The sequence below is a fragment of the Larus michahellis genome, chromosome 1 (genome assembly GCF_964199755.1).
Source record: "Larus michahellis chromosome 1, bLarMic1.1, whole genome shotgun sequence".
In the NCBI taxonomy this organism is placed as follows: Eukaryota; Metazoa; Chordata; class Aves; order Charadriiformes; family Laridae; genus Larus; species Larus michahellis.
This window is the reverse complement of record NC_133896.1, coordinates 53,572,209-53,594,222: the sequence shown is the minus strand read 5'-3', so window position 1 is coordinate 53,594,222 and position 22,014 is coordinate 53,572,209. Positions and strand designations below refer to the sequence as shown.

Here is a 22,014-nt window from a genome sequence, read left to right as displayed (position 1 = left end):
TCCCTTGGACAAACACACACACACCACTTCCCCGGCCGCCCGCTCCCAGTAGCGTCTCAAGCTCCTTTTCTCGACACTGTGGGTGGCTCTGAAAAGAGCCTTTGGGTTTCGTTTCCGTGCTCGGGACGCTTCTCCCGGCCCGGTTTACTTGCTCTTGGCCTTGTGACTCTCGGTCTTCTTGGGCAGCAGCACGGCCTGGATGTTGGGCAGCACCCCGCCCTGCGCGATCGTCACCTTGCCCAGCAGCTTGTTGAGCTCCTCGTCGTTGCGGATGGCCAGCTGCAGGTGGCGGGGGATGATGCGCGTCTTCTTGTTGTCGCGGGCCGCGTTGCCCGCCAGCTCCAGGATCTCGGCCGTTAGGTACTCCAGCACGGCCGCCAGGTACACCGGCGCGCCGGCGCCCACCCGCTCCGCGTAGTTGCCCTTGCGCAGCAGACGGTGCACGCGGCCCACGGGGAACTGCAGCCCGGCCCGCGACGAGCGCGACTTGGCCTTGGCCCGCGCCTTCCCGCCCTGCTTCCCGCGGCCGGACATCCTCAAGCGATCACTCGCTGCTAAACACCCGCTACCACAGAAAGAAGCTGCTGAGTTCCCCCCGCGCCCTCGGGACCGCCCTTATATCCCTTCCCTTGCGCGCGCGCGGCTCCTGATAGGCCGAGGCGCCTCTCGGCGAACGCGCACCCAATGGCGGAGCGAATCTCGTCCTGACCAATAGCGAGGGGCGCAGTGCGGAAAGGCCTCCGCCCGCCCTCCCCGACGACCAATCACGAGCCGGGGAGGCGGGCTCCAGCACGCGGCTCCGCCCGGGCGGGAATGAACGATCTCGCCACCGCCCGGACTCAGGGGGCGCCCCGATTTCCCTTGTATCTTCGCATTTCTTGATTGTTTGAAGCAGACGGGTCGGCAAAGCGCGGGCTGGGCGGGCGCAGTTGAGAAGGTAGAGAGGAAGAGAGTCAGTGAGCAGGAGCAAAGCCGGCGGCGTTACCGGGGCCGTGGAAAGGCGGCACACTCCCTGTATTGTTTCATGTGGGGTCTTTTCCCGTCGGGAAGGGTTCCCCTCTTTACAATACCGGGACACCCCAAAGCTGTATACACTTGCTTGCATCGTCAAACCCCCGCTGCTCGCTCCATTCTTTTCCCACCACCCCGAAATGCACAGAGGGGAACACTAGTTGTACACGGCTTCTGCACTCACGAAAGGCAAAAGGCCAATACAGAGTACAGAGAAAAGGCAGCATCCAAGCAACAGAGAAAAGCAGCACACTTTTATTCATGTAGTTCTGCTTAGGTTAATACAATAAAATGTATTTGTTTGAAGAAACAGGAATACAAATTACAGGCAGAAAAAGTTTCAAAGATTTTCACGTACATGCTAAAATTAGGGTGCCATTTGGTATTCAGTTTGATGTCAGCTCAGTCTCTTCATGCAACTCAGAGGGAAACTGAGGAAGTTTCAGTGTACTCACCACACAGCCCAATGCGATCCACAGTGCTGGTTGCCCTGATCATGTGTAACAGTTCTGAAAAATTTATTGCTTAACCCATCAACCTGAATAAAGTAAAGCATAGGAATATTTTCAAGCAACACAAATGTCAATAAAATAATTGCAATGTTACAGCTCTTTTTATGGTGGATGTAGTGGCTCTTAAAAGAGCCTTTGTGTTGGTTAAAATGTTCTTAAATACACAGTAATGTTTTAAACCAGTTTATGCACGTTCACCGCGGATGCGTCGGGCCAGCTGGATGTCCTTGGGCATGATGGTGACACGCTTGGCGTGGATGGCGCAGAGGTTGGTGTCCTCGAAGAGCCCCACCAGGTAGGCCTCGCTGGCCTCCTGCAGCGCCATGACGGCCGAGCTCTGGAAGCGCAGGTCGGTCTTGAAGTCCTGCGCGATCTCGCGCACCAGGCGCTGGAAGGGCAGCTTGCGGATCAGCAGCTCCGTCGACTTCTGGTAGCGCCGGATCTCGCGCAGCGCCACCGTGCCGGGCCGGTAGCGGTGCGGCTTCTTCACGCCGCCCGTGGCCGGCGCGCTCTTGCGGGCCGCCTTGGTGGCCAGCTGCTTGCGGGGCGCCTTCCCGCCTGTCGACTTACGCGCTGTCTGCTTTGTGCGTGCCATCGCTCTCACACGAACAGCTTAAGTCGTAACGACCAGAAGCACTGATAACCCGGCCCTCTTCGAGGAGTATATATAGCAGTAGTCCCTTCCCTGATAGGTGGATGGGCACATGTTGAGTCTCATTGGTGGATTCAAATTCGAAAAATGCCGCCAGTGGTAGGTACCGCCTACCCTTTTTCGTCTTTGTTCTTTTATACTACATATCGCCTAAAGAAGCCACTCTGTTTATAACCGTATGTTTTTTCAGTTTCTATAAACGCTTCATGTATTATCGATTTAAAAAACAATAGATAATGTTTGAGTTTATAACTAACACTTCGTTTTTTAAAAGTTTTTTGTTGCTTTTTTTTCTGGTGAAATTTTCCTCTTTTCGATGCAGAGTTAACAGGAAGAAAAATACACTGAAAGATACGTGACATTTTATTTAAATACGTTGCAGGATTGCAGAAACGTACAGAATATAAGAAGAAAACAGAGGGGAATAAAAGATGACAGTTGAAAAAAGTTTAATAGATTGGAAAGAATAATGAAAACCGGGATATTAGAAAACGTAAGTTTAATCAAAGAAAGGAAAAGATCCGCGCTTTTTAGTCGCTTTTTAATCTTTGAAACTTTTCCCGCCTGTAATTTGTATTCCTGTTTCTTCAAACAAATACATTTTATTGTATTAACCTAAGCAGAACTACATGAATAAAAGTGTGCTGCTTTTCTCTGTTGCTTGGATGCTGCCTTTTCTCTGTACTCTGTATTGGCCTTTTGCCTTTCGTGAGTGCAGAAGCCGTGTACAACTAGTGTTCCCCTCTGTGCATTTCGGGGTGGTGGGAAAAGAATGGAGCGAGCAGCGGGGGTTTGACGATGCAAGCAAGTGTATACAGCTTTGGGGTGTCCCGGTATTGTAAAGAGGGGAACCCTTCCCGACGGGAAAAGACCCCACATGAAACAATACAGGGAGTGTGCCGCCTTTCCACGGCCCCGGTAACGCCGCCGGCTTTGCTCCTGCTCACTGACTCTCTTCCTCTCTACCTTCTCAACTGCGCCCGCCCAGCCCGCGCTTTGCCGACCCGTCTGCTTCAAACAATCAAGAAATGCGAAGATACAAGGGAAATCGGGGCGCCCCCTGAGTCCGGGCGGTGGCGAGATCGTTCATTCCCGCCCGGGCGGAGCCGCGTGCTGGAGCCCGCCTCCCCGGCTCGTGATTGGTCGTCGGGGAGGGCGGGCGGAGGCCTTTCCGCACTGCGCCCCTCGCTATTGGTCAGGACGAGATTCGCTCCGCCATTGGGTGCGCGTTCGCCGAGAGGCGCCTCGGCCTATCAGGAGCCGCGCGCGCGCAAGGGAAGGGATATAAGGGCGGTCCCGAGGGCGCGGGGGGAACTCAGCAGCTTCTTTCTGTGGTAGCGGGTGTTTAGCAGCGAGTGATCGCTTGAGGATGTCCGGCCGCGGGAAGCAGGGCGGGAAGGCGCGGGCCAAGGCCAAGTCGCGCTCGTCGCGGGCCGGGCTGCAGTTCCCCGTGGGCCGCGTGCACCGTCTGCTGCGCAAGGGCAACTACGCGGAGCGGGTGGGCGCCGGCGCGCCGGTGTACCTGGCGGCCGTGCTGGAGTACCTGACGGCCGAGATCCTGGAGCTGGCGGGCAACGCGGCCCGCGACAACAAGAAGACGCGCATCATCCCCCGCCACCTGCAGCTGGCCATCCGCAACGACGAGGAGCTCAACAAGCTGCTGGGCAAGGTGACGATCGCGCAGGGCGGGGTGCTGCCCAACATCCAGGCCGTGCTGCTGCCCAAGAAGACCGAGAGTCACAAGGCCAAGAGCAAGTAAACCGGGCCGGGAGAAGCGTCCCGAGCACGGAAACGAAACCCAAAGGCTCTTTTCAGAGCCACCCACAGTGTCGAGAAAAGGAGCTTGAGACGCTACTGGGAGCGGGCGGCCGGGGAAGTGGTGTGTGTGTGTTTGTCCAAGGGAGGGAGGGGAGGGCTGGCTCGTTAAAAGAGGATCTTTCTTTTTGGGTGGCCCTGGCTCAGTTGCTTTGGCGGAGAGCGCTCGGGCTGTGCCGAGTACTCTGCGCTTTCCTTAGGGGCTCCGCACCTCTGCCCCGGCCAGTGGTCGGTTGGAGGATGGTGCCACTCTCCCGGCCGGGCAGTGCCCAGGGCGGGCGCTGTGCCGGGGAGCGGAGCGCGGGTTCTGCCGGGCGCGGAATCGCCCGGAGCCAATCGCCGCCTGCGCGGGCTTTTCGAAAGAGCGCGGGTGCTCAGCCCGCTCGCGGCCGGGGAGGGATGGGCCCTCCCCGGGGCGACCGCTGGCCCCCGCGCCCCGCCGGCTGAAGCGAACCCGGTGTAGCTGCTACGCCTTCCCCCTGTGGGCGTGAGGAAACGAAAGACCCACCGCCCTTTGGCGAGACACAGTCGGGTTTTACCTTTTTCCTTCTTTTTATTTGGTTGGTGCAGACAGACTGTTCCCGTTGGGCCGCGTTTTTTTTTTTCCAAGCAAAGCCCCTGAAGGGGAGGCAGCAGGTTCGCTCTCCAGACCCCAGGCAGCTTCTAGGACTTTGTGGTATCAGTACACGCCAGTCACAAACTCGCAGAGCGCCTCAGCAAGCTCTTCCCAAAGCGGCTGCCGGGAGAGAAGCAGGCGGCAGAACTGTGAAGCATAACGATACAGCAGCAGCAGGTGCCTAGACCTAGAGAGGCGCCCAGAGCCGAAGGGCAAGGCTTGCCAGCGGGGCTGCAAGTCGGCAAGGGAAAGGGGGAGAGGGGAAATACGCGAGTGTGAACATCAGAAGAACAGAAATGCGGCGATCACCGAACACGTACAAATAACGCGAAACAGCTCCTTCAAAAGAAAAAGTGGGTGGCTCTTAAAAGAGCCTTTGGGTTCTCGAGATGGTCTGGGGGGAGGCAAGAAGCTTTAGCCGCCGAAGCCGTAGAGGGTGCGCCCCTGTCGCTTGAGAGCGTACACCACGTCCATGGCCGTGACCGTCTTCCTCTTAGCGTGCTCGGTGTAGGTGACGGCGTCGCGGATCACGTTCTCCAGAAAGACCTTGAGAACGCCGCGCGTCTCCTCGTAGATGAGCCCCGAGATGCGCTTGACGCCGCCGCGCCGAGCCAGGCGGCGGATGGCCGGCTTGGTGATGCCCTGGATGTTGTCGCGCAGCACCTTGCGGTGGCGCTTGGCGCCCCCCTTGCCGAGCCCCTTCCCGCCCTTGCCTCTGCCAGACATCCTGGTTTTGTTGTCTCTACCGAGCTGTGAATGCTCTGTGGCCGCGCGCGGCTTTTTATATCCTGGGAGCCGACCTGATTGGGAGCAGGGGCGGGCACGGCCGGCAGGGGCGGGGCCTGGGTCTCCGTCGCAGCGCGGCCTTCGCCCTTTGCTGCTCTCGAGCAACTCTCCGGGCCCCGGCCGGCTTCTTCGCGACACGCCCCGCCTGCGTCTGGTCCTCCCGGCGGGGCTGCGGCTCACGAACCCTCCTTTTACGAGAGGCCGAGGGCGCCTCCGGGGCTGCCTCCCTCTGGGGGCCGTGTGGCCCCGTCTCAAGTGCCTCGGTGGGTCGCGGCCGAGGAGTCAGCGCTCTTGCGTTCCCTGCGGACCTTTCGAGCCGGTTGTTGGAGTGCTCGCCCAGGACAGCGGTGGCGAAATGGTTTGGGAGCTACTTTTACTGACTTCGCCGGTTTTTTCTCTCCTGCCATCTGCTGGGCATCATCCCATTTTCTTCAAATATTTTCTCATTACTTTTTCGACAAGATACCAGAAGTGTTAGGAGCATCTATCGGTCTTTCAATTCTTCTTGCTCTTTTTCACAGTGTTAACATTAATGTTTTGAATATTATTGTATATCTCTACTTGCAGATCTACTTATTTATCTTTTGCATATTGACATTTGTGTATAAATTACTATATTGCTTGCAAGAACTAATTATTTCCAAGAATGAACACGGATCTTATGGTTTGAGTTTGTTTTATTTTACTTTGTGTGTAGCACTAAATCCTTGAACTCTCAGTCTCTAATTCTTTTGATGCCGGGTACTGTATACAGAGAATAAACATGACAATACACGATAAACCACCTGAAACAGGTAGAGTTTACAGTGAATGTGACAATCAAAAACAATACCTTGAGTTTATTTTCCTTTCTCCTGTGTTGCCTTTTTTAGATATGGATTTGAGGCCTACATACGCCCCTGAACTATTTCAAGTATCATTCCATTTGAAAAGATATATACATTGTCTAGAAGATAATGAACAACTCTTAATAATCTATAAGGCAATAGGGCAACTGTAGGAATGTGTCTGAGAGAAAATGGTCACGTGAGCCAGCCTCCCTACTATGAGAGATTAGATTAAGGGCAAAACAGGTGGTAGAAGATGGAATTAGTACATGGGAAAAACGGGGACTGAGAAGGTAGAAAACATGTTGTGCTAATGACTAAGCAATTTACTATGTGAATTCTTGTAACCAACCTGATCTGTGAATGAACTGCATGGACAGCGCGTGAACAGAGACTGTAAGCCAATCATATAGCTGCCGCTAGCGCGTGCTCTTATTGCCTGTCTATATATACTCTGTGAAAACTTGAATAAAGGGAGAACGATCATACTCATATTGAGATTCCATCGTTACTCCGGGTCCGTCTCCCACTCCGACATCCTCCGACATCTGGTAGCAGAGGATGGTTCAGCGCGACTGAGTTCTCCGAGACTGCGGTAAGCAGCTAGAGGAGGGGAGTGGGAAACTTCGGCTGGGAGACGTGCTGCTTGGGCGCATCAGCGGGAGCAGACAACGGCGTGAGGTCGCTCCTCACCTCCCAGGCGCAGCTATGGAAACAGAAGCTGCGGCCACGCTACTCGCTGGGATCCTCTCTAAGAGAGGGATTGAAACACCAGCGAAACTGTTGCTCAAACTGATTAAGCCATGGCAGGAGATGGGGCAACAAGTAACAAAAGAAGAAGGGGCTATATTAAGACTTCTCCTGCATATCCTCTCTAAGAGAGGGGTGAAATACGATGAGCGTATGCTCCGAAGGTTGTTAACCTGGTGCAGAGAGAACGGATTCGCACCAGAGCCCCAGACAGCTTTTAAACCAGAAATATGGGAGGCTGTTGGGAAAAAACTGTGGGAAGTGATAAGTAAAGGAGACAAAGAGGCATCACCGTTAGCGACGACATGGTGGTTGGTGTTATCGACCTTACAAGATATGAACGCGGAGCGAGCCACAGCAGCCGGGGCTTTTGCAGCATTACAACCCACGGGAGGGGGATCGAACAGGCCAGGTCCGAAGGTCTGGGACGATCCCCTGCTGATCCCCTCTGCTCCACCTGAGGCCGATGGAGGAGGCAGAATGTCAGCAGAGAAGGACAGAGCCGGAGCTGTTTGCTCCTGACATTGCCCGCCTCACCCCCTCCCCTCCCCAGTCGTCTCCCTGAGATAACAGTGCTGTTTTTGTATGTCTGCTGTGTAAGTGTGTGTGGGCGCCGGCTTATACCTGCTGATCAGCATGTGTGCTACTGTTTGCTTTTTGTTGTGTGCAGTGTCGTTAGGTGACTCCACTTGAGCAGGTGTGCTGCCCGGTGTGGTACTGTTTTCGTATGCAACTAGGGCTGACACTCCGTCAAGTGAAGAAGTTTGTGTATACACAATGTTTAGACATAAGGCGAGTGCGCCCCAGGTAGATACACCAGGATGGGCTGTAGAACCGATGGAAGTCCTGAAATATTGGGGGAGTTTTCATGAGCCGACACGTTTACACTCTCGGGAACGGCTTGCCCGTGCAGGGCGTATCGCTGGTTGTTTGTTGTTTGTCTATAAGATCGTGGTTGGTTGGGAAAAGGAGTTGAGACAAAATCTATAGGATGCTCTGTATGAAAATGAGAAACTTAAGGAAAAATGAGAAACTGAGCTCTTGTTGCAAAGGCAGACTTTTATGTCAGTTGTAAGTGATGGAAAAAAAAAAAGAGAGAGAAAAAAAAGAAAAAAGAAAAAAAAGAAAAAGGAAAAAAGAAAAAAAAGAAAAAAAAGAAAAAAGAAAAAAAAGAAAAAAAAGGAAAAAAGAGAAAGAAAAAAAAGAAAAAATGAAAAAGAGAAAAAAAAAGAAAGGAAAAAAAAAAAAAAAAAAGAAACCAAACAGGAACAATTAGATGGGAAATGTGCCATGTTAGCACAAAAGTATGCCATAAGCATTATGAGAAAGCATCAGAAAAAGAGAAATAGGACACCTGATTCAAAGCAGTACCATAGAGATATGGTTTTGGTTTTTTTCTATATGTGTATATGTTATTGCATGCCTTAGTAGATTGCTCTGTGTTATACCCTGCGAGACTAAAATGAACCCCAGCAGAAGCGGTCTCTTGAGCAAGGGGGTGGAATATGGGAAAGCAACGGAAAATCGGCGAGGAGGACTGTAAATACACGCAAGGGACTCGCACCTGGGTGCTGGAAAACACATATATCACACCAATTGTTATTCATTCTCAGGCGCTTGCAAGAAAAACATTTGGATGACATAAGCCTGTAATGGACTCACAGACACCTTATCTAGCTGCTTGAGAATCTTGGCCTGTTGTGGAAGAAGATCAAAGCACAGTACCAGCAAGAACAGGGAGTCCGCATGCACTCTTGCTGACAAGGACTCTTTTGCTGCCAAGGATTTATGATAACAAGGACTCTCTTGCTGCCAAGGATAAGTTCAACAATGCTACTAGTACCGCTATTTCTGAGTTATTGCTAGATGTAGATAGTATTCGATATGCGATGTTGCAAAAAAGAACTGCTACTGATTTTTTGCTTTCAGCTCACAGACATGGTTGTCAAGATTTTAAAGGACTGTATTGTGTGAATCTAAGTGACCACTCCAAATCCATCCATGCCCAGCTGCAGGAACTGCACCGACCGAACCAGCAACTTGTGGAGACCACTGGGTGAAATCTCTTTGCTGGATGGACTTGGGGGTGGGGTTGGTTGAAGCAAATTATACTCATCGCCTGTGTGGAAGGAATTTGTCTGTTATGTTTAGTATGCTGTTTGCTGTGTTTAATAAGCATTATACGATCAGCTGTAAATGCCGCTTTGCATCGTACCCTTGAACAAGTTGTAGAATATGTTGCTCTAAAAACTATGTGTGTATCCATGAGAACCTGACCTTCACAGAAGAAGATAACAAGAAGGGATTACAACAATGTAGACACGTATCAGACAGCTGCTGTTAGCGAAGCTGGATCATGAGTTTGGTGAGACTCGCTGCATACGCTGGCCACGTGTGCAGCGACTCTAGCCTGTACTTTTCTACTCGATCCAGCGCAGGAGAGTCTGGTGGGACTCGCTGCGTGCACTGGCCATGCATGCAGCGACTCTAGCCTGTACTTCTCCAGTCAATCCAGTGCAGGATATAAGGAGGCTGTCTCGCGTCAGAGAGGGGGAGAGAGACATGAGCACACTTTGAAGGTACAGGGGATGCCCTGAAGCACTGTGTCTGCCCCCCCCCCCCCCCCCCCATAAGTTTTATGTTCATTAACCCCAACAGCTCAGAAGGCATCACAGTATGTTGCAAGATAAGATATAGTCTACTACTGCTGCAAGACGCACTGAACACCTTCCTACAAGAATTTCAACTTTATGCCCTGATAGGACAGTGGGATGATGCACTCGCAAAGAGCCTGACTGCATTAGAGTGGGTATTTTTGCCACATACCTTTTCAAAACCAGTAATTATGATGATTGAAATGTTACCACGATTGTTTTTCCAGGGTCGCTTGTGCTGTCAGCAACCGCAATGTATTTGAAATATTACAAAAGGATTTCTCGTGGGTAAATCCAAAGAAATTGGCTTTCTGGGCTAAATTTAGGAATCTGGGTATTTATTGCCTTAGCAGGGTTCTTTTTGATTCTGTTTTTAATTGTGTTTAGTATATGACCTGCTAAGAGCGTCACAACAAGGATAACATGTCCAAATTAAAAGCGGTCAAAAATGGTTTCGATGATTGGTCAAACTCATGGGGTATAACGGGATGGTTATCAGACTTACTAAAGCAAGGCCTCATGCTACTGTTGGTTATATTATTATTGATTATGGTAGCCTCGTGTGTTCTCCGCAAAGTGACTGACATGATAGAAAATGCCATGCATAAGGTCTGGCTGGCTCAAGAAGAAAAAGGGGGGATTGTAGGAATGTGTCTGAGAGAAAATGGTCACGTGAGCCAGCCTCCCTACTATGAGAGATTAGATTAAGGGCAAAACAGGTGGTAGAAGATGGAATTAGTACATGGGAAAAACGGGGACTGAGAAGGTAGAAAACATGTTGTGCTAATGACTAAGCAATTTACTATGTGAATTCTTGTAACCAACCTGATCTGTGAATGAACTGCATGGACAGCGCGTGAACAGAGACTGTAAGCCAATCATATAGCTGCCGCTAGCGCGTGCTCTTATTGCCTGTCTATATATACTCTGTGAAAACTTGAATAAAGGGAGAACGATCATACTCATATTGAGATTCCATCGTTACTCCGGGTCCATCTCCCACTCCGACATCCTCCGACAGGCAACCATAGCAAATATGGTATTAAGTATCTGTGAAAATTCTGAAAGCATTTCTTACAGTTTTTCTTATTTTTGTTCCCTCATCTGTTAGGTTATCTCCATTTACGTTGTTGTTACGATTTTCTTCTTAGCAGGTTCTTACCTTCATAACTCATTAGCCTAGAGACCACAGTTTGTGGGTTTGGTTTTTGAAGGTTTTTTGTTAGGTTGGTTTTTTTCCACAAAATCACCTCAAAAATATTTTCATACACAGACGAAATTCTGAACTATATGTTACAAACACAAAATTGACCTCTTTCTATGTCATCAATGAGGACCAGCTTCAAAGATGCGATGTGAGCATGTCAGCTGTAAACTGAATTTCAAAATTACTCCTAACCGTAGACAACCATAGAAAACACTTTGAAAGGACTTCCCTGGCCTTTCTTCCTGTATATGTGTCTAAACACTTTCAAATTTGTGGAGCCTTAGAAAGCAATATTTCACCCATGTCATAATTGACACTTTTTTGAATTACATTTCCACTCAGTTATGACTTGTCTGATTATCTTCCCTCACTATCTCTACTTCAGTACATGCTGAAGAATTCACCTGAATATCTACTTATATGTGCAAGGGTTAAAATCTTCACAAAATAACAAAGCAGCAGGGTTTGGGCTGCTGACACACACAGTCCCCTGAATTCTGTGGGTTTACTCACAAATTCAAAGTGCCAAAAACTGCGTGGAAGCTTTCTTGACAGCTTTGCCCCTTTCCAGTGTCAGCTTGCACCCATTAGGTTATAGGTAAATTGTTATCTTGTGTTATGTAAATGGTCAGTAAAAAGATTCATCACCTTGGTAGTAAAGGACAAAAGGAGCTTCAAGAATTAAAGGAGGAATATAAGTCTCTCTTTTCACAGAAGAGGCAATCTACATTTTATGTAAGCATGATAGAAAATGAAATAAAAGTCCCGGTATGTTCTTATGTTACAATTTATTTATTTTATTTTTTATGTTGAATCTACAGCATTGATTTAATAGGCTTTGAAGCAGGCAGAGAAACGTTCCTTTCAGTGTAAAAATACCTAGAGATTGATCTAAAGTAGCCCTCAGAGCTTGGTCTGTTACACAGTAACAGGAATTTGGCAAACTGGTATCAATGGAGTTGGGGAACCCCAAGTAACGCTTTTGCCACATGAAGGAAAAGAAAAAAAAAAAAAAAAAAAAAGAATTCCAAGTGCATTGGAAGTTTCACAAGCATCCTTAACTTCCTGCACTGCTATACCAAAACTTTATCTGCTTGTGTCATGTCTGGAGCTTCCAAAGGGAAAACTGCCAGTGGGGAAGAAGGCCCTGTTCACATCCTAACCCTGCAATTCTGGAAGGAGCACTAATACGACTTTTAGAAAAACACCGTAGGTAACCTTATTCTTCAATCAGCTTTGGGAATTTGAGACCTGGAAAATTATTCTTTCTAGGCTTTACTTGTTATTAGATCTATACTGTTGACTAAGCGCAAATTGTTCCTTCTTATCATTCTCATCCTTGTGCCGCTGAGCCAGCTCCAGCAGCAGCCATTAAGTCTAATGCTGTGTCAGAAACTGCTCTTGCTCCACACGAGAGAAAAAGAGAAATTAAAAGTTCCAGTTCATTGGAGCTTCTGCATGATGAGCAGCAGGGTTTCTGTCCTCTCAGGTGTGCTAGTAGACAAAGGCTGGAAGTAAGAGAAGTAGTTTTCATCTGTATTTGAATGGTGTTTCTCTGATTTAAAAAATGGATCCATTTTGTGACAATAAGCCATGTTCTGTTGTATGAAAAAAAAATGATTTTAAGATGTCTTTCAAATGTGGAATATATAATTTTTCAAATATTTTGTAGTGCATATCTTACTATGAACTACGGCCTATATCCATAAATTTGTCAGAAGAAAAAATAAGATTGCCCTACAACCAAGCCAAAAGCCTCACCATTGTGGAAGCCACAATTCGTGGTGAAGGAATTGGTGGTTGTTGATTTGTGGGTGGTGCCAATGAAAATACTGCATCAACATTTATTGTACGACATTTTTATTTTCCTAGTAATTCAGGAAAATAAATGTTAATAGGCACAGAGGAAAACAGTGGGAGCCTATGACTCTTTTAAGCAGAAGGAAGCAGGGATTCATGATTTACTGAACATTATGACACCTGTGTTTGGCATCATCTTTGAAAGAGGGCATTAAAATGCAGGGCAACAATAATTTGGTACTATTTATCCCACTTTTCCTTGAAATAGGAGCAAGGGTAGATGTCCAGTTTCAGTAAGCAGTCTGCATAAAGTTGAATAAATCCACAGCAAGTGTGGGGGTTTGATGCAGAACCAAACCCATCACATTCTTCTGACAATGGTTCATTTTTTTCCCTAGTAACCTCTTCAAGAATTTCTAGGTAGAATCTTTCCATAGGCCTAAGCTAATTCATAAAAGTGGTTATTTCCTGGAAGGAAAGTAACAACATTTTAGTAAAATATTTCAGTATTTTTATTGACACTTGCTGATTCTAAAAACAAAGGAAAGGTGGATGGAGTGGTGATACTCAAATAAAACTGAGGAAATAATGGAATATCAAGGCCTGGGGAAGGCTTCCTGCTGTACCTGCATAACTGCACCAAGTTCCTGTGTTGAGCACATGCTCTCTGTTTTGGATTATATTCTACAGTGGGTGAAAAAAAATAAATTTTGGTCTACAGTGGCTGAGAAATTAAAATCCACTTACTGGATTACAATGCAAATACTTGTATAGTTCTAGGATATTATGCTTGAACATACAAAAGCAAAAAGTAAACGAATAAAAGAGCCAGAGGGAAGCAAATGATCTGTGATTTGCTTCAACACTCAGGTCTGCCCTTCCTGTCCTCTGGTTTATGCCTGCCTTTGCTCTGACCTACATTGTAGGGGAGATCATAATCTTGTTTTCCGATGAGAATCCACAGCCTGATACTAAATCTGTCTTGGTCATAAATCTCTCCATAGTGGATGGGGACAATCTCCCATGTACAGAAATATATGTTACATGGAGCAATGACGGGCTCGAGAGATTAGAATGAAATCTCTAAACACTTTCTCGTTTCCAAGTAAGTCCAGAAACAATCATGGCAATGAAAGCAAAAAATGAATACTCTCTTTCTATTTCCAGGAATCTCAGAGTCTGTTTCTGCCTTAAAGAATTTGGGAGAAATCAAAAGATTACTAGGAAACTTCCAAAGACTGATAAGAATTACAATATTCCTTGTTGTACAAGTCTAGAGAATTGTCAGAAAGCTGCCATTAGATGTGAATAGCTTGAAACAAACAAGTCATTTATATACAGATATCAATGGACTAGAGAGTTAAAAAATGTTATCTCCACTGCCTCTGGGAGGACTTGAAATCTCCGTTCTCCATTACAGGAAATAATCATCAGATAAAATGGGTATAAAAATTAGTTTCCACTTTCTGTGTTTAATCAACACACAATGCACATTTCTGCAGTCTCACACTTTGCAGTTCTGTCAGGCTCGTTATCGCAGCCAGATCACTCAAAACACGCACTTACCTTCTTTTTACAGGCTGAAATATATTCGCTAGGAGAACTCACAAAGCTGTGTTTCTTCCCACATTTTACCTCCAAGGAGACAATAAGACCTGGTATGTTAAATTACTAGAATAACTCTAGTCCTTGCATTGATTGTAGCCCTTTAACATCTTTAGTTAAACACGTGTAATCAGAAAAGAACATTTCTCAGATGTCACATGGAGATTCAAGTCAGAAAATTTGTACCTTTTCACAGTCCCAGGCAGCGGGAACTCTACATTGTACCGTCATTTCATTCACCCTGTTATACTTTCTTTTAGCCCTGAATAGATCTGCTTATGCGTTTTTAGAAGCTGATGATAGCCTGTTATTTAGCGTATGAAACAAAATATTATTGCAGACAGGCTGTTAACTGTTTCGTATGAAAAAGAAAGCAACACACCATTGAAAAAGAAGGAAGAAAGTGACAATTCATCCATTGTTTCGAATACGGAGCTGCCACTGACCCGGGGAAGGAACGCCCTTGAAAAAGCGTGAATTATTACCTTACTTCTGAAAGGTGCAAAACGGTGAATCACCAAATGCTGTTATCAAAGCAAAACACTTAACAGCGTCAACATCCATACATTAGAACAGAGAAATAAGTTTTGCTTAGTAAAGTGTCCCGCTTACCGAATATACCCTCAAAGGATCGATTTTTCAGCTTCAGCGCCTCGTCCAGATCAATTTTCATTACACCCCAGACTCTATTTACCAATCAATTTTAACAAATCGCGATGCAAAGACAAGTTCTTTTATACGTTTTAAGACTAAAACCCGATATATTGCAATGTCCTGACTGCTGAATTTAACAGACGAAAGCGACTTCGTTGAGGTTACACGGAAAGTGCAATGACAGGAACATCAACCTTCAGAGGGGCACGTCGGTGCTTTGTTCCACTGAAATACTTGAGCTGATGTAGAGTAACATCGACTTTCACAAACGCTGTTGAGGCACAAACGTCTCCCTAAAAGGCGGTAGCTAAGACACGGTGGTCGCTGAAGGCAGACTGATCGGGGTGATGCGATTTCGGAGGGAAGCGGCTCGGCCGAAGGAGCCAGTTCTGCACCCGCGTCCGGAACGACGGGGCGAAGCTGTGTTACTTGCTCGGCATTAATATCAATTTACCCTGAGAACAACGGGTCAAACGGCGCTGGGTTTTGCCTTAATGTGGAGAGGACCTTCTAAAGAATAAGTCTGCACGCCGGCTGTGCCCATTTAGCCGATGGTATAGTTTTAATTTACAAGAAAAAACGAAAGTTTCTCCCTCTCTAGGTCTCTGTGGCTCCAAGCCGCGGAGTTTCTGCGGCCGCTTTTCCCTCCTTTCTCCTCCTTCCGACGGGAAACTCCATTAGCTGGTCGGACAGACGTCCCCCTCCCGGCTCGAGAAGAAACGGGGCGCGCCGGCTGTAAATTTCGGGAGGAAAAAGCCCTTTTTGGATCGGGAAGAAACACAGCGGGCGCGGCGGCGGGGAGGGGCGGGGCGGGGCGGGACGCACCAATCAGGGCGCGCGGCGCCGCTATAAAAGAGGGCGGCGGCAGCAGCGCCGCTATTGTTTGTCTGGACTCCGCACGAGGCGCCATGTCCGAGACTGCGCCCGTTGCCGCGCCCGACGTCGCCGCCGCTCCGGCTGCGGCCCCAGCGAAAGCTACGGCCGCTAAGAAACCGAAGAAAGCGGCGGGTGGCTCTAAAGCCCGCAAACCCACCGGCCCCAGCGTCACCGAGCTGATCACCAAGGCCGTCTCCGCCTCCAAGGAGCGCAAGGGGCTCTCCCTCGCCGCGCTCAAGAAGGCGCTGGCTGCCGGCGGCTATGATGTTGAAAAGAGTAATAGCCGCATCAAGCTGGGGCTCAAGAGCCTCGTCAGCAAGGGCACGCTGGTGCAGACTAAGGGCACCGGCGCCTCTGGCTCCTTCCGCCTCAGCAAGAAACCCGGAGAAGTGAAGGAAAAAGCCCCCAAGAAACGGGCAGCCCCGGCCAAGCCCAAGAAGCCGGCAGCCAAGAAGCCCGCCAGCACTGCCAAGAAGCCCAAGAAAGCGGTGACGGCAAAGAAGAGCCCCAAGAAAGTTAAGAAGCCGGTGGTTGCTGCTGCCAAGAAAGCAGCTAAGAGCCCCAAGAAGGTAGCGAAGGCTGCCAAGCCCAAGAAGGTGGTGGCAGCAGCGAAGAGCCCGGCCAAAGCGAAGGCGGTGAAGCCGAAAGCGGCCAAGCCCAAGGCGGCCAAGCCGAAAGCGGCCAAGGCGAAGAAGGCGGCGCCCAAGAAGAAATAAATGATCCCGAAAACGTCCCGTCTGCCTTGCAGATAAACCCAACGGCTCTTTTAAGAGCCACCCAAGCTTTCCTAGGAAGAGCTGAAACACTTTGTTTTACGTCTCTGTTGTGCGTGTGTGCGCGCGCGCGCAATTTTAACTTTTAGCGCTGCTTTTGTTACCGGACCGACCGTAAACTGCAAACTTCCTCCCTTTTGTTCTCTATAGCTGCCGGGCAGTACCGCAGCGGCGTTCACTGCGGTACGGCTCGTTTCAGCTTCCCGTGAGCCGCAAGAAACTGGTGCGAGCCCAAAGTCCCCGTGTGAGTCGGGCAGCGCTCACGGCACCGCGGCTCGGCGAGGGGCGACGGGGAGGGTGTGTGTGTGTGAAGTGTAGCGGCTCCCCGTAGTTTCTCTCCGATCGGTGGGGGGATGGAGGGCTGTGGTCGGCAGCACTCCCGCCCGCCCCGCCCCCCCCGGCGCTCTACCGATTTCGAAAAGCCCGCGCTGCTCACAGATTGGCCGCGACTCTTCGGGCTTTTGTGGTCCGTAGCAGTTTTCGGGTTAAACAAGACGTGCCACTTCCTCGGCGGAAGAGGCTTATGAGCTTCCTGGGTCGGTTCCCCTCCTCTCTTAGGGGCTTTTTTTATTCCTGGTCCGTTCTGTCCCTTACGAGATCGTCCCTGTCCTGGAAACCGTCGGGCGAGCGGGTTCCGAGAGGCACGGGCGATTCGAGCCGCCCTTGGTGTCCCGCGCCGGTCCTCGGCTTCCGTGATGAACCTCTTGCACCCTTGGGGCTGCCGGGCTGGTTTCTTACCCGCATGCCGGGGCGTTTGTTTCGGGAGCGGAGCCGCTCGGAGGCAGCGCTGGGCGCGATAGGAAACAGCGGGCACCGGAGCCTCCCCCGCCTAAACCCCGCAGCGGCCTCCTGTACCCAATGACCCGACCGCCCCCTCCTTCTGTCGCCTTTTCTGCGCTCAAGGGATGCCCTTCGCTCCGCTGAGGCTCTGCCTGGGCGCCAGCAGTGAGAAGCACCCGGGGAGAAGGGGGGCGCTGGGGCGGGGGGGCGCTTTCCCAGCGGGCAGGAGAATGGGGAATTTCATGGAACTACCCGTTCAACTCTTAAAAAAAGATGGTTGATCTCAGGTCTGTAGCTGTTAACCCCGTATATCTGAAGAGATTACCCGGAAACGGGGTCACGGCGGTTTGGAGGAGAAATGGTGGGGTTGGATTTCGCGGGGTATCGGTGTTTTTGCCAAGACTGTCCACGTTCTAAATTAATGTACTAAGAGTGAAAGAAATACAAAACAGAGCCTTTATTTTTAATCCCTGCTCCTAAAATGCTGGTTTACTCTTCCTCTGAATTGCCTGTTAGGGTGCATCTGACTGTCGGTCCTTCCTTGTGTTCATGACCTCTTCCTCTGTATAACTTACACACCTGTATACACATCCCACTTTTCTTTTTCTGAAATTGTCGGGGCCAGAGCCCTGGCTCCTGACAGTCTGAAATCCTGAGCTGACATGCCTGTGCCCCTGTTTGGGATGGAGATGTGCATACCAGGCTCTCATAGTTACCGTAACATAGGGGTGTTGGGAGTCACACCCACTAATTCTCAAAAGGTTTCACCCAACTATGTGCTCTGACCTGAGGGGAGCGGGTCAATGGCGATTTTCCAGCCCAGTTGTAGAACAACTAGTTGGAAAGGAGTAGATTTTGACTGTCAAACTGGTACACTGCTGTAGCAAACGTGGTATTTGTGCTTTTTTTTCTTTTTCTTTACAGCTTAGCCCGAAAAGATAAAACTGAAACAGTTGCAGTAGCATGGGCAAAATTGTATCACACACATCCCTGCTAATTGAATTGATCTCGGCAGGACTGCGCTGGAATAAATATTTCAGCCTCTGGAATGAGTCTGGGTAATTAAAGCATTTCACTTGGCCTGTTGCAATTTACCCTCCCTGCATGCTTGCAGGAGGCATCAGGGCACTTCTTTCCCTTTTCTGAGAGGTAAGAGGGAAAACTCAAATTACTATAACGGTTTTTTTGTTTGGTTTGGTTTGGTTTTGGGTTTTTTCTTGATGATGTTGTTGTTGTGAGAAAATTCAGTTGGAGCAGTTACCCAGCTCAGATATTGCAGCAGTTGGGATTTAGAAGAATAGCACATCACTGACCACAAATGGTGTTGGGCAACACCAGCTTAAGTACAATGATACAGGTCTAAAATACCTTTATAGGCAGAGTATATAGCTGTGGGTTCATCTGAATAGATTTTATAGTCCTTAGCTGGAGATAACTGCCAAATAATATAAGAGATTGTTCCACACAACAGAAAGGAAGCGCATGTGTATGCAGGAACACTGAATGGACTAGCTGTATAGGCTCCACTGGATATACTGCCAAGTACAGGGACAAAACCAACATTAAAAAAACCTAAAACAATCCTGTTTAACTTGCAAAGCTGAGCTGGGCAATGTAGCGTAGGTACCTACTGGAGATTGTTTTTCCCATCTGGAAAAGGGGAGTACGGTGATAAAAGAACAAGAGTGGCCTGAGGAAAATGAGTTTGCAGGGTTGAGGGTAATGTCATGTTAATGCCAATTGAACCACAGGCCTAACAATCAGTACCCCTAATTCCTCCTCCTTCCCCTCAGGTGTGAAAAGTCAAACCTCAAAACAACTAGGAGGGCCTTACGTTGTTTTGTTTTGTTTTGTCCTTGAAATGCTGATGATCTGTTCAGTTTCTGGAACTTGGTACATTTTTTGCAAGGACCGTCTTCCTTGCCCATCATGTCCTTATTTCCATCTCTCTCTCTCTTCTAGCTGGGTGTCCTTTTCTAGGAACCAATGAGCAGAAACTTCCCCAGACAGTTCCTATCACATCCAGGGATTCTATTGCTATCCCAAAATAAGATTCCAACAAGACTTTTGTATTGTATGAGGGGACATCCCATGGCCAAGGAGCATCTATTTATTGAACTTTTTATATAGGTTTTGTCATGTCCTTATCCTGTTCCACATTGGCAAAGTGCTCAGACTAATGCATATTTTGAGATGAATAGTGGATTTCTTAAATTTCTACAATGCACTCACTGCATGGAAATTTCCCCACACTATGGACTCTAAAGAATGTGAATACCACTGTCTAAAACACAAGAAATATGTCAAGAAGAGCTTTAGGAACTCAGGTACAAAACACGTTCTGTCTTTTGTGAATAGTTCTGACCTGGGAACTGGATTGGAATCAGATTTATCAGTGATTCTGTGCAACTATTTGATATGGAGAGCTGAGCTGCTGGTGGCCCAAGAGGAGGTGGCCAAAGATCTGGTGGCTTAATAGGAGGCAAAAATAGGCTGGTGTTTAGTGAGTAGACATACTGAGATAGAAAACCTAAGTATTCACTTTTTTATTTTAAACGCTGACCAAGATGCTCAAAAATTAGGAGTAAGGTAAAAAAATGGGTTCAGAATTGCAAGTTATTACAAGGAAGAGCTGCTTTCATTTGTTTTCTCTTCCACAGAGTCAACTTTTTTATCACATATTTACTTAAGTAAATGGTGATATCAAACGTCTGTGAAGTTTCTGCACTGGAGGTAGAAATGGCAAAAGAAAATAAAGGTGAAAGAATCCATGAGTTAAAATTCTCCATATAGTAGCACAGACTCTCAGCAGCCTGGCAAGAATTCTGTTGAAGTCAAGTTACTCCCTCACAGAATAATAAATTGCTTTGTACTGATGGACAATTTTGATTAAGGGGTTACAGGATTTTTAATTGACATTAGTCCCCACAAAGTCAGATTACCACAAAACCTGGTAATTCCTGTAGGTGTATTTCTTTATCTCTTCATTCTCTGCCAGTGGGTTCTGTTACTCCTGTACCTTTTTATGTATCTTTCTGTCTTTTACCGTAGTTGTTTCATGTAAGAGTTTATTCTTCATGGCCTCAGTGTGGCTTTGAAAAATAATAAAGGTCTCTTAGAGGCTCACTTTTTAAAAACATCAAAGATGGAATTTTATTTCAAGCTAACCTGTTCCAATGCTAACATAAAAAATAAAATCTTCTGCGATTGTTAGAGAAAATGGGAAGCTAGATAAAAGGCTGAACCATGTTAGATCATGCACAAGATGTTTAAAATAGGGATATGCTGCTGTGGCACATCCTCAGTAATAGTGAGCACCCTGAGCTGAATAAAGCAGGGAATAAATATTAAAAAACCCCTATGTAGTATCTTGGGCTGAACAAATGAATAAAGCCCTGTGTAGCATCTTGGGCTGAACAAATGGCGAGATGTAAATATGTACATTTCAAGACTAAGTTTACAGGTTCTCAAAAGGAAGGAGCTGAGTGGGGAGACAGCTATAGCGTATGGACAGGAAGGTAGGGACAGCCAGCATGGAGTCCCCAAAAGCAAGAGTACAATATGAGTGCCACCAATGCAAAACCTGTTCTCTGCTCCTGACATGGCAGTACAGATTTGGGCCAACTTGAGTTCAGATACAAAGCCACTTTTCACCTAGACACCTTTGACTTAGCAAAGATACACAACAGAGGTTTTCTGCCACAAGTTTCTTTTTTACTATCTAGATCACAATGCATCCAGTCCAGTGCTGGCCACTGGGGGATGCCAGCCATGTTTCTCCATGGGGATTTGAGATCCCTCTTCTCCAGAACATGTTGCCAAGGCACAACAAAGTCATTGGTGTAATGCCTCATGGAATCCCCGTTAATTCTCCGTATTCAGTTTTGGACAACTCATTCTAGATTTGAAGTTGTGTTTCGTTCTGATTTTCACATTGCAGATTGTTTTTTGGGATCTCTTTGCACTTCCATTGCCTTGCAAGCTTTGTTCATCACTCCTGCAGGCCTTCTGCTGGAACATCAGTGAAACCCCAGTGCTTGGTTTTCCCAAGGACTGCAGGGTTTGCTTTTCAATGATTTCAGGATTGGGCTGCCAGGACCCATGGGAAAAATGAAATGTAGAAAAATTATAATAGGATTATTGGTCTCAACAAACACTGAAAACAATAAAGCTAAACAAAGCATAGGTCAGGACCTGCACCAGCCATAAAAACAGGAGTTCCTGTTGTTCTTTCAGCAACCAGTGTATGCTGGTATTCCTTAAAAGGGGGTGTGTTTTGGACATACTTCCTCTCCTCCAGTGTCAAAGAAAAGCTGACTAAGTATTCCATTTTATAACTATCCCCAAAATCCTAACCGCATGGGCAGAAAAAGCAAGCCTCACAAGGGCAGTAAAGATTATTTTTTTTCCCCTCAGAAAAGGAAAATTAAAGAAAACGTGTTCCCTCCCTCTCTGATAAACAAGACAGGAGAACTGGTGAAAACTGACATGGAGAAGGCTGAGGTACTCAAAATTTTTTTTGCCTCAGTTTTCACTGGCAATTTCTCTTCCCACGTCTCTCAAGTCCCTGAACCTCAAGGCAGGGACTCAGGGAACGAAGTCCCTCCCATTACAGAAGACCAGGTTTGAGTCCATCTGAAGAACATGAACGTATACAAGTCTATGGGGCCATATAAGATGCATCCCAGGGTACTGA

At 47.8% G+C, this 22,014-nt stretch overlaps 5 protein-coding genes across 5 annotated transcripts; 2 read left to right on the top strand and 3 right to left on the bottom strand.

Moving 5' to 3' along the window:
- Positions 1–144: 144 nt before the first annotated feature.
- Positions 145–575, bottom strand: LOC141739443 (histone H2A type 2-C). The gene has a single exon (XM_074576698.1). The coding sequence runs from the start codon at positions 532–534 to the stop codon at positions 145–147; it is 390 nt and encodes a 129-aa protein (XP_074432799.1). The 5' UTR covers positions 535–575.
- A 711-nt stretch (positions 576–1,286) lies between these two features.
- On the bottom strand, positions 1,287–2,118 carry LOC141739438 (histone H3). The gene has a single exon (XM_074576686.1). It carries the CDS (start codon positions 2,116–2,118, stop codon positions 1,708–1,710), a length of 411 nt encoding a protein of 136 aa, XP_074432787.1. The 3' UTR covers positions 1,287–1,707.
- Positions 2,119–3,533: 1,415 nt separating this feature from the next.
- On the top strand, positions 3,534–3,934 carry LOC141737737 (histone H2A type 2-C). Its single transcript, XM_074572688.1, has one exon. The coding sequence runs from the start codon at positions 3,545–3,547 to the stop codon at positions 3,932–3,934; it is 390 nt and encodes a 129-aa protein (XP_074428789.1). The 5' UTR covers positions 3,534–3,544.
- Positions 3,935–4,159: 225 nt separating this feature from the next.
- LOC141737736 (histone H4) lies at positions 4,160–5,332 on the bottom strand. Its single transcript, XM_074572685.1, has one exon. It carries the CDS (start codon positions 5,330–5,332, stop codon positions 5,021–5,023), a length of 312 nt encoding a protein of 103 aa, XP_074428786.1. The 3' UTR covers positions 4,160–5,020.
- Positions 5,333–15,797: 10,465 nt separating this feature from the next.
- Positions 15,798–20,594, top strand: LOC141737735 (histone H1.03-like). The gene has a single exon (XM_074572684.1). It carries the CDS (start codon positions 15,798–15,800, stop codon positions 16,479–16,481), a length of 684 nt encoding a protein of 227 aa, XP_074428785.1. The 3' UTR covers positions 16,482–20,594.
- The last annotated feature ends 1,420 nt before the right edge of the window (positions 20,595–22,014 follow it).

Excerpts from the sequence above, each read along its gene's own strand:
- LOC141739443 (XM_074576698.1), bottom strand. The coding sequence starts at position 534 with ATGTCCGGCCGCGGGAAGCAGGGCGGGAAGGCGCGGGCCAAGGCCAAG.
- LOC141739438 (XM_074576686.1), bottom strand. The coding sequence starts at position 2,118 with ATGGCACGCACAAAGCAGACAGCGCGTAAGTCGACAGGCGGGAAGGCG.
- LOC141737737 (XM_074572688.1), top strand. The coding sequence starts at position 3,545 with ATGTCCGGCCGCGGGAAGCAGGGCGGGAAGGCGCGGGCCAAGGCCAAG.
- LOC141737736 (XM_074572685.1), bottom strand. The coding sequence starts at position 5,332 with ATGTCTGGCAGAGGCAAGGGCGGGAAGGGGCTCGGCAAGGGGGGCGCC.
- LOC141737735 (XM_074572684.1), top strand. The coding sequence starts at position 15,798 with ATGTCCGAGACTGCGCCCGTTGCCGCGCCCGACGTCGCCGCCGCTCCG.